Below are 12,240 nucleotides of genomic sequence, written 5' to 3'. Positions count from 1 at the left end.
AACTGTGTCTCAAGTTGCTTCAATCCAGAAGAAGAAAGTAGTACACAATAGATGTTCATGAACAATGTTCCTGTGGTAAATGCGTTTGAAATGGTTTTGGATCTAGCTACTGAAGAAATAAAGAGCCAATATAATAAGAGAGATATTTTCACTAGGTTTTACCATAACAATTAAATGAACATCAATTGTGTTGAGTATATGTTTGATTCCTAAAGGGGTGATGTTACCTAAAACAAAAGCCACTTAGTAATGTGTAGATTGATAACCCTGATCATGAAAATCTACAACCACTAATGAAGTAGAGGAAGAACTATTTTTAATTAATTTTGTTTTCTGGAAAAGAGAAGACTTCCATTGGCACTAAAAATGTTAGTAATGGTTTATTATCCGTAACACTGGATTCCTCAGCAGTGGGGAGTAGTATTAGAGGATTGCTTTTTGCTAATAAATGCCAGTGCAGGAAGATGTTTTTTCTAAGCTGTAGTTATCTGTCAGCGACTTGAATCGCTATGTACGAGGGGCAAGACGCATCTGCACTACTGTGATCTTAGTGGCATTGCAATGTGTTGGTGCAACCTTAGTCAGCACGAAAGCAAAATACAGTTTGTGAACTGGATTGTGAATCGTGCATGTTTGGACTGATGGGCTTTGCTATGTCTGTGAAGCGCCACCCCATTGCACGCTTGGTCATTGCCAGAACCCCCCAAGCTCAAGCAGACAATGGAGTCACTGCAGAATACGTTTTTCTTGTTGTTGCAGTTGCTTATCCTTGCTATCCCAGTAAATCTCAAAAAGAATTGGGAATGGCTTTCTAAAGCATGAGGAACTGTGGCATATATTTAATGGTATATGTACTGTCTAGCTTACTTTAAAATATGTCATTGTTTGCTGTATTTTTTTAGTGTCAAATTTTCTGAGATTTGATACCTCTAGGATATAACTCCTAATTAATGAAATGAATACTGTTCTAGCGAGTGTTGAGCTTTCCGTATAAAATAAAGATAAGAGTTGTGCTTGGTTGCTTTTTGAGCACAATATAAATGCAAATTTTAATGTAAATAAATAGCTTTCCCTTAGCTGAAACTATAACATTGTCCAGTGCCTGTAAAACATCCATAAAAGCACTAAAGTACCTGCATATGCCTGGAAGCAGATGCTTGACTAATGTTTCTTGGTTGTTAGAGAGTGTGTATTTTACTTAACCTCTTGCGTGTTTATCTAAGACTGGAAAAATACAAACCTTTGCAACACCTGTGCGGTTTTTTTTTTTTTTTTAAAGCATCCACATAAACCCAGACAGTGTCATCTTTTAATTATTACAGATGTAGGTGTGTATTTTAGAGCAATGTCAACGCCCATAAAAATGCAGTAGTTTAAATGCAGAAATTAATTTATGCCCACTTTGGAGCCCTTTTCAGCCCTGGTACAGCCAGAATGCTTTAAAGAGATACAGGTTGGGAAAAGAATCAGGCCCTTAATGTTCCCATTAAGGGAGAATAGCTATTGCAGCTGTGTGCATGCAGGAATAGCTGGGAGAGTCAGCCTAACTTCTGCGCTAAGAGCTGCAGGGCAGATCCTGACAAGCATTTCTTTCTGTGGCAATGCCAGGTTAAGCCCCACCCGCCCCTGTGACTGTGCAGTGGCTTAGGTCAGAAAACTTGAATCCAAGTTAGAAATAATCCTGGGCAAGACCAGATTTAATTTTTTTTTTTTTTTTTTTTTAATACCGGTCTAGTCTCTGATCCAGGATGTTGCACAATTTTAGCAATGTAAGTGAAATGTGGTGAGGGAACAGGAATGAGAGCATGAATTAGGGTGGCACCATATCTGAAAGAAGCAGTTGTTGAACTACAGCCTTAACAGCAAATGGAATGAAATTTCCCTCAATTAATAAAACTGATAGCCATTTTTTGAGTTTTATCTTCTATAATCCATGGTATCATCTGAACTGAACCTCAGTCAGCCTACCTTCTACTTTAGTACTAGACACTGGGAAGTCATTTAAGTGTAGCGATGATCTGATGGCGTAAAACAGGGATGACTGAATATAAGTGTTATCCACACACACACTGAAGTCGAATGACACTAGATCTCTCGTGCCCTAAAACCTCATCTAGATCTTGGCTAGGTGATTTGGATTTTTGGAAAACCACATATGAAGCAGATGAACCAAGGGAAGTCATATACCTGAATGATTTGACTATTTAAGCAAATTTTGGGGGAGGAAGCATGTAGCTTCATCTTCATGAAGAGACAGTTGACTAGAGTACATACTCAGTATAGTTACTATTTCTGTAACTTGTGTGTTCTGTGCAATTCTTCTGTTTGGTACCCCTGGAAAATACTAATATATTGCTTTGTAACAGACACAAGAGTAGTTCAACTTGTGACCTATGCAATGATTTTGGTAGACCTGCTGTCTTTCTTGCTGTGACCTTGAAGGGACTGGGTATTTAGGACAGCGTATTCATTTAAGGAGAGGTTGTTGTGACCATACAGTAGGACAAGAATTGACTGGAGATGATGGAGGCATTTTTTAAGGGCAGCATGCAAAGCCCATACAGGCTTCCCACTGAGTCTGTGTGTGGGAAGGCACTTAGACTGGTGGAGCTATTGCTCACCTCCTGTCCTCATGGCCTAAGAAGGATTTCCTGAAAGCGGCTATCCATCTCATGGTATAGAAAAGATTGAATTACTCATAGGTACCAAGTATGCAACTATGTCATGTTTCTTCTAGCACTGAGCTGAAGTTTTCTTGACCTACGTTCTTTATAATTAAAACCAAATCCCTCAAATCCAAGAATTGTTTGAAAAGGATTCTGTAATGCTAGGGTGGTATGTATAAACATGTTCCCGTGCTTACCCTCGTTACATGGATTTGATCGTAGGAGTTACTGGGCTCCAGCATTTCCATTGACTTCTCACAGTCTGCAAATACTGGAGAGGAATAGGAATGACTTTAAAAACATTGTATGTATTTATTTTTATTTATTTTCAATGCATTATGCATAAGTTTATTACAATTATATTAAAATAAGCTGAGATGCATTTTTCTTTATTTATATACTTTTCAGGGCTGTTTTCCTTTTGCCTAAACTAAACCCTTTTGATGCTCTTGCTTCTGTGGCTGGCTGTAAACCAGGTATTTAAACAAAAATAAAGAGTTGCCAGTTTTGCCAGCTGGGGATGAGAACCCGGCTGGTGATACGCGGGTTCGGGAGGCAGTTAATCCAGCTTTTATGCTTTTTTATGATTTTATGTAAAAAGAGGTTAAAAATCACATTTGGCTCTTTCTTTGTACCACTGTTTTGTTGCTGTTGTGGGAATGCAGCAAAAGGTTGCTCATACTTTTTATTATTATTAGGTAAAGTCCTGCATAAATTAGGTAAAGCCCCAGATACAGTTTGCTTCAGCTACTGGCCATGTGATTTGCCTTATTCAGAGAATGAAAGGTTTTATCTTCCCATTGCCTGTTTTATAAATCACACATTCAAACCACATCTCAACTTACTTGTAAAAAGGATCTCCCTCTGCCTAACAATTTTATTTGTTTTACTAGCTTCAAAAGAGAAGAACAGCTAACAGTACAAGCAGGAGAAATAGTAGCTATGCTAATACGTAAAATAGAAAAATATATAATGCTTTTATTCTGTGGCTGAAGAAATGATGATTTAAAGTTGTTAAGTGTCACAGATTTCATATACAGTTTTTCAGCAAATAGCTTGCAATATGCTCAGAGTCATAAAACATTTAATTAATTTTGCAATGCCGGAGTTATTTTAGTTCATTTTGTCATATGTAGTTATTCAGATAATTTGTTATATTTTACACTTCCCAAAATTTCACCCTTTATTTGGAAATAAATATCAATGATGTAACGAGTCTATGTGTTTTGGCACGGTTGTAGATAGTATGTGTCAATGTGTTAATATTTATGCTTTTTAATCTTATATACACAAGAGGGATTCATAATAGACTTATTTTCTTCATGTGTCTACGACTGTTCCTTAAGGATCGTGAAAACTGAATTTGACTGCATGAATTACTACTAGATTGTCAAAATTGCCATACTGCATCAAACTCTATTTTGTTTCTCCTAGTAGTGTGTACCAGATGCTTGAGAGCAGGCTTGGGTTTACTGGGCGAGAAAAAGGAGAGGCAAATAAAAGGGCTGTGTACCCCTCATTAGGTCTGGCCAGGGTAGTGCACGTGTCCTTGTATTGCCTGATGCTGTTGTAGCTGCCTAGTGTGCCCGTGTGGGTGAGGGCTGGGTCTGGCTTTGCTTCAGGTAAAATTATCAGAAGTCGTCTTAGACAATTTAGACGGTCATAAGATAATGTGCTCATAGAAAAAATTATTTCTGATCTGTGCTGGTTAGGGTTGCCTCATTTCTTGAAGGCTGAAGGCTTTACTGCCCATCACCAGATTTTCACTAGGATATACGTAGAGATGATTGTTCCTGTGTGTCCGCTTCCTGTTTGAACATGGCTAAGCTCTTGGTTTTGTTGGTTGCGTCTGACTGTGATGCAGGGTATTTCGTTTTCCGTGGATTTCTGTATTTTTTTTTTCTATCACTTGTGCTGCCTTTCAGAATCTACCTTTTAATGATACAGAAATCTTGTAGAAGTCTTTATAAATATACTCCAACTGGATTAGCTTCACTTCTCTATTCTCTGTTACTGTTTACTATCGAAGTTTGTAATTTATTGTTTTGAGGTTTTTGCCTCTTTAATGTATCTTTCTGCAGCAAATATTAGCAATTTAGGCACATGCCTTCTGTATTACCACTTACTGACTTCTAATTGTTGCATCTTTTTTGAATGAAAGGATATGGCTTGCTAGCAGTAATTTACAGAACATCTGAATTGTATATATGCACACACACAGAGGCGCACAATACCCTTCAGTTTCCTTACTGCTTATGATTTCCTTATAGATACATTCTGCTGTTATATTGTCTCCATTTCTATAATTTAATATGCAGATGTATTAAAGTCAAGACATTGTTTAGATTCCTTATTCTAATTGTGAGTGGGGCTGCTGGGAGAGGAATGGTGGAGTAAGACATCTTTTAGGCACATAAGTATTGGAGGCAGAGCCATACTTCTATGCATTAGCAACAGTCTAGCTGTTAGGGATTTTTTCATGGAAAATGATTGAACTGTCAGGAGACTTGTTCTCAGGGCTCTTATTATGAACAAAGGTTATAAAGAAGCTAATTTACCTCAGTGAGGTTAAGGTAAAATTCTAAATTTCTAATTTTCGGTCTTTATTCTCATGGGTGGGGTAAAGAGAGAGGAAGTGATTGAGCAGGGAGTGTTTCACTTTTCTCTCCCTGAGGAATCTGACTGAGGTTAGCCGTGCCAGTAGATTAAGTGTCTCTTCCAAAAAACTACGTACATTATAAAAGGCATTGTAAAGTAGGCCATAAGAAAGGGGACCATGCAGTAGTGATAATTTGGGGGGCGGAGGGAGGCTTTCTCAATTTTATATTATGCTTGTTGCTGATGAATTACACTTGGAGTAACAATACAGTTCCCAGTATGTCTGAAATTTCGGCTAGCTCAAAGTATGGGCCGGTACTGCATTTGTGTATATTGGATCTGAGTTCTGGGAGTCCTTGTTGCATGCTGCAGAAATAAAGTCTTAAAAACACATTCATGAGGAGATGATCCAAATAGACAGAAATGATAATGTCTGAACTAGCATACGTCTTACAACTGGTTTTGGTTTCTGTTGTAGGTGTTGGAAGATAATGACTATGGTCGTGCAGTGGACTGGTGGGGACTAGGAGTTGTCATGTATGAAATGATGTGTGGGAGACTACCATTCTACAACCAAGATCACGAGAAACTATTTGAACTGATACTAATGGAGGACATAAAATTTCCTCGAACTCTCTCTGCAGATGCAAAATCATTACTTTCAGGCCTGCTGATAAAAGATCCAAATAAGCGGTAAGTGTAGAAGAGCTCTAGGGACCTAATATCTTAAATTTTAACTTTAAGAATTTAAAGTGAAATTACTTGGATATTTAGGAAACGGCCATATGCAGCAACAGACAGGAACAGGCTGCACCAGGGCCGGGATGACCCATGTGGCTGGCAGCCTTCCTCTGAGTTGCCCAAAGTCAGAAGCCGCTGAAAACAGGCTATTGGCAAGACGTGACTGTATTGGAAGCCACCCACGTTCCATAGACTGTAGTTTAACCCCTGACGTTTGCTTATACTTTCTACAGCAATAGGAGTTTGTGTCAGCCTGGAAACGTCTTTCCACTAAATAGTTTTGTGTAAGTATTCATAAAATTTTGATCATTGAGGGCTACTTACTAGGTGACATATCCGACTAGGGGCACAGTGAAAACCGCGTAATAGCGTCATGGCTTTTATTCTGTAGATGCTGTAGGTAGGGCGCATAACAAATCTCAAGAGTGTTGCCTGGCACATGAACTGCACTTTGGGAAGGCCTGCATTATTATATTAATGAGGTATAAGTATTTGTGCATTGTAAAGATGGTGCAGTAATGAGTAATAGAAAATTTTAAACTAAAGCCTTGGCAAAGCCCCATTCAGGTGTAACATGTGGCCCAGGATTATTGTAGTTTATTGCTGCTATGAAAGGAAATTGGTAAGGTCTTGTCCTGGGAGGAAAAAAGGAAAGAAGAACAGTGCATATACTATTTCCAAAGTAAGTATTTGTAGACCAAAGTCATGACGTTGACTTGAAACCTATGCCTGACATTGTATTTGGAAGATTACTTTGAACAGTGTACTCAGCCTGTTTTAGAGGTGCAGGCTTTCTCTTCCCTATCCTTCCTCCAACCTCCGTGTGTACTCAGGAAGTTTTCCCTGGCAACATATGCGTGATGGCACTCAGGGCATGACCAGTTACCCTGTCACTCCGAGGACCCACCTGCACCCAAAGGCAGCAGCTAGGAGAACACAAGCAGCCAGCCTTTCTGTTGCTGCCCAACAATGCCCCTTTTCACTAGACATACAGTAGTAAAAGCAAACTGTGAGCAATCAACCAAACACATGGAGACTAAAATAAAAATTTGCTACTGTAGCACCTTCTAATACATTTAAAAACCTCTAAACAATCTGACTCATCAAATATATTAACCTTATTATGTCCTGTAATTAATCTCTGCAGACAATAATGTTTATGACAGGCTTATGTTTATAAGCTTATTCGTATTCAAGTTCCGGTGTTAGCTACTGATAAATAGGGGAGAATACAGAGGTTAAGTGGAGCTCAGCTTTTCTCTGAACAGCTGGATAGGAAGATACGGAGAGAAGTGTGGAGACTGCAGTCTAGTTGGGATTATTAGCAGGGAGGTAGAAAATTTTACAGTGAGTAGCTGGGAAACAGAAGGGGAATACTGCTTTGACATGAGAATAACTTCATACCCAGTTACTACAAGCCTGAGGTAGAGGTCCAGAATATAAGTATTTTAATTTGCCAGCAGAGTAACACCATTGATAGTTTTTTTTTTCTTGGTTATGGGAATTATTGCTGCTTGCAGTAAATACTTCAGAGAATAATTCATCTTGCTTAAAAGGTTACTTTTTAAAATTGTCTTTTAATCTTTGACAGTTCCTTTTAACGAAGCACAAACTGCCTGTGTCATTCTCCCTGCTAATATTTGACATGTATGAGCTCTTTGTGAGGATTTAGCTGTTTTTCTGTTGCAGCTTCTAGATGTTAGACCATGGGATAGCCCGACTCAGGGAAAAGTTATTTGAGCGTGGAGCAGTCCTAACGGTTCACTGCTGTTGAAAGGGGCAGAGGTTCTTCCTCCCTTCTCCTGGATGTGTGGCTCTGTCTCCACCAACAGCAGCTCAAGGGAGCTCACTGACCTCTCATTGCTGAGTCAAATTTGACTTGCTAGCGTGCCAGAAAATTGCCTGTTTGTTCCTGTGTTTTCCTTGCTGGGTTGGGTTTCTTCCAGGTTAGTGATCTGAATCTTCCCACTGAGTCCACTGGACAGGAATGCTGTAGATGGAAAGGAACGGGGAGAGCTGCAGGCAGGGCTAGGACCTTCCTCTTTCGGCAGCAGTGACCACTTAACATGAGCTCAAACCATCTTGGGCAACTTCACCCAACACAGAAGGCTGCTATCCATGGCATTCACTTCCTGAGATGATGTGCCGGAGTCTGGCTTTGGCAAGCTACAGGCCACAGTGAATAGTGTGGTTCTTTACAATGGCCTTTAAATAACCTTCTCAGCAGGCCTACAATTTATGAATTTATACTAATTGACTCAGATTGAGACTATTTTATGGTAATTGGTTAATTGTTACAGCACCCAGATGCAACAGCAGTGAACACTGTATAAAAATGATGCGTGAATCATTATTGATTCCATGCCTGGCATCTCCTTGGCAAAAATTTTGTGTCTGGGTTGTTGGGTTGGTTTTGGTTTGGGTTTTTAATAGTGCCAGAATGTTAGTTGGTCTTTCAAGAAAACTAAAGTTAAGTGTATTTTTAAAATGGATGAGTTATGAAAAAGCTTGTCATGGACAGTAGTGAACACTGTAGTTGGAGTAATCAAATAGAATAGAATGTTGTTTGCATACTTTTGTTACCACTTTTTCTCTTGATGTCACCTGAATGTAGAATTTCATATTAAACTGGTGACAATTGTTCCTGGCTGTTCAGAAATAAATGGTCCCTTCTAACAATCACAATAATATAGTCGCACTTCAAAAAATAAAGCTTATGCAATGTGAATTTTGTTCTTCTCCCTTCAGACTTGGTGGAGGCCCAGATGATGCAAAAGAAATCATGCGTCATAGTTTCTTTGCTGGAGTAAACTGGCAAGATGTATATGATAAAAAGGTATGTCTTTATCTGACATTGAGTAATATGGCTTCTGCAAGATGGTGTCAGTTGGTAGTCATAGGACTATTACTCTCTGAAGTTATTCATGTTTTTCTTTGACACTTTTCATATTAATACAAATAAATAATTATTCTAAACAAGGTAAAGTTATTTAAATTTTTGTTTTTCACTAATAATTTGTCAGTGGTCCAAAAATAAATTTTGCAAAACCAACTAAACTCAGCAAAGATTTTTCTCTTGTCATTTAAATGTCCACAGTTTTCCTTCCCTTTCTTCCTCCTGGCTCTCCAAGAGAAAGTAGGTGTATGAATCAAGATATATGAAAAAGTGTAAAGGAAGTTTTTCAGAACTGCCTTTTTACTTATGCCTTTTATTTGTCTTAATAGAAATATGAAATTGGAATGACTGAAAGGGATTCATAGCAAAAATCTAATTTTTGGTTATTTGCATTAAGCAGAAATCTTTCCTCCAACTCATTTTTAAAGAAATAGCTAAGAAAATTAAAATAGCCTTAAAATACTGAACCAAAACAGCTTCTGGAGAAAGAGGGTATTGGGGCTTTAATTTGTGCAGCTTTGTGTAAGCTCAGTCTTGTTTCTGCGATGATCAACACTTTTTGGATGGTTTTAGAAAATGAAGTTATCTTTCCCAGTGGTTAAACTCAAGTTGACTTAGTTTGTTTTAGATACAGACATTCTAGATATCTTAGTACTTCTGTAACTATTTACTTATTGCTATAAACCCCTGCTGTTTTGGTCTTTTTCTCTTGGTCTATTCTGTTCTGTATTAAGGTCTTCTGTCTTTTCCAACTGTTTTATGTTGTTAATCTTCCAGTTGAACCAAGAGATTTCTCTCCTTTTTTGCTTTGTTCAAATGAAAAGAAAATGGAGGAATGTATGAATGAGCAGAAGGCTGTTTTTCAGTTGTGGTTGAACTGGCATTTTCAAACTGTGTGGTTTATGTTGGTGTGGTATTTCTATGACAAATACCAGAACTGGAATAAGAACTTGCACATTACATTAAAAATATGATACTATCTGAAGTTACTTGATACAAGCTTAAGTGTGATTTTTTTCCATGGCTGTGTCATGATATTTTGAGAAACTTCAAAATAAATAAATAATCAGAACAAGTACATTAATCAGATTTCTTTGTGAGCTTAACCACTGGCTGTTTGTGTAAAAACATTGTATAGAAGTACTTTCACGATAAAATCTGAAAATATAAGTTGAGGACGTGTCCAAAGTTTAAAAAAAAATAAAAAATAAAAAATTCTCAAATCATTTGAATTGCAAAACTTACTAATACGAGGCACTGGGAGTGGTGGGAGTGGGTGAAAAATAAAAAGCTGTCAGATCATTCTTGCTTTGTTGAAAAAGATTTCTTAATTATTTTATATTAGAGTTCGCAGTTCTACACTGTGTTCGACATTACTTTTAGTTAAGAAAATACAGATTGTCTTAACTTTTAAGCACCTACTTTGAATCTTTCCAAATCATCAAAGCTAGTGTCTTTCACTCAAGATCTGATCCTGAGCTATTAAAATGGAAGTATTTTCCTTTTATATAAATGCGGGTATTTTGCTTTCATGTGCATGGAGCTGGATAAGGCCTAGTGGAGAATTATAACTGGAAAAATTGTAGTCATACACTGTTTACTTTGTCCACTGCTGCTTTGAGAAACTAAATTTGCTAGTGCAAGTGAATTGTATTTCCTCAGTTGAACAATTAACTCTGAGGATTCAGAGGAATTACTTTTGCGCCGTGTTGGTACACAATGTGTTCTTTATGGAAAAGCAACTCGTTGAAATTATTCCTGACAGTACCTTTTTCTGTTTAGTTGAGAATTACTTTTATTCCTATTATAAAACCGTTCATTTGGTGGGTTAAAATGTCCAGTCATTCCTTCTGCGCACACAGTCTTATCAGTTTTGAATTATGCAAAGAGTGTAAGACCGTGCTCTGAAATGTAGACTTTAAATGTAATCATTATGATTAATGAACTTTCAGAGAGTTTTCTTATTGTAATGTTTATATCAAGGTTTTTGAGGTTTTATAATGTGATACAGTTTCTAAGATAACTGGGAAGGAATGTGCCTCAAACAAAATTTGATTTTCAAAGAGGTTTATTCTGTGCTTGCTTCTGTTGTTGTTGCTGTTGTTATCAGTAATACAGTCTTCAGTAGTAGGGTCACTTGATTAAATTTATAGTTGATATAATTATTTGCATAGCAAAAACATTTCACTGTATTTTTGCCTGCAGTTTATGCACCATGAAACTGTAATTTTCTGGCTACGTTTCAGGAGTGTGTTTCTGTTAGTAATGAAAGAACTGAAGTTCATATTTGGATTAATGGAAATGAAAAAACTGTATGTATTCTAAATAGTTTCTGGGGGATAGTATTGTATGTGTGCATGCTATGCTATTGTGCTGCTAATTTTATCAATTTTGCTGGAGATAAAGTACATCTCTGTACTTACTAGGTTATTATTTTTACTAGCCTGATTAGAGACAAAATTACATATCCTCAAACTTAGAGCATTAGACGCAACAAACGGTAGCTCTGTCAGGTCAAATGGATCCAAACGGTCAAATGGAATTACTAGCTCTCTGATATAGCTAACTAATTAATCTAATTTTGTAGTACACAATGATAATGAAATATTGTATGGTACAGTAGAGCAGAGAAGGTCATTGCCTTTAAATGACAAATGTAAAGTAGTTAGCATTTGTGATCATATATATTTATTTTTGGCAGAAAAAAAATGTGAGGGCATATGAAAGAGAGTTGTCTGTGCCAGGTTCTTCCTGTGATCCTCTCAGCCCTGATGAGTTTTTATCTCTGTGCCTGAGTATGAGAAATTGAATAGTTCAGCAGACTATGAAAACTTCAAAAGCCCATATATTTCTGAATAAAATATTTGTTTTATTTTTAGCTAGAATCATGAAGCTTTTTAAACGTTTCTCTGTTGCTCATTTAAGCACTGTTTCAGAATACTTTTATTTGGGTTGCAAAGATATTATTAAATTGTCATATGTTCTGTCTAGGGTCTTTCACTGAATAAAAAACATACGTGAATTAATTTAGGGGTAGGAATTCAGGTATGTCTTCAGGCATGCGGCTTGAAACACTCAGGTAGCCTGATGGCAGTGGAAACCCAGACGTGGCTTTCCTCCTACACGCAACGCGGATGAAACAGGAAGGAAGCTATACCGGAATTTGGGCTGAGATACGTATGTTGTCTTCTGATTTCCTAAAATATCTGTTTAATCCTGAAGTAAATTAGGGAGTACTAACAAATTTATCCCCCAGACATAGCAGGGAGAGCAATAACAACTGGGGAGGAAGTAGTGGCAGGAAAGGTTAAAGCTAACGTGTCTGACCTTGCTGAAGAC

The 12,240-nt window shown here is 37.5% G+C and overlaps 1 protein-coding gene across 5 annotated transcripts in view; it reads left to right on the top strand.

Moving 5' to 3' along the window:
• AKT3 (AKT serine/threonine kinase 3) overlaps positions 1-12,240 on the top strand; it is a 165,649-nt gene that overhangs the window by 138,680 nt on the left and 14,729 nt on the right. For all 5 annotated transcript variants that reach the window (XM_068939307.1, XM_068939303.1, XM_068939305.1 and 2 more), the window contains 2 exons: positions 5,743-5,957; positions 8,754-8,841. In XM_068939307.1, coding sequence (XP_068795408.1) covers positions 5,743-5,957; positions 8,754-8,841 — 303 coding nt within the window. The remainder of the gene's footprint in view (positions 1-5,742; positions 5,958-8,753; positions 8,842-12,240) is intronic.

Source organism: Struthio camelus, chromosome 3, assembly GCF_040807025.1.
Source record: "Struthio camelus isolate bStrCam1 chromosome 3, bStrCam1.hap1, whole genome shotgun sequence".
Taxonomy (NCBI): Eukaryota; Metazoa; Chordata; class Aves; order Struthioniformes; family Struthionidae; genus Struthio; species Struthio camelus.
This window is presented reverse-complemented; position numbering and strand designations above follow the sequence as displayed.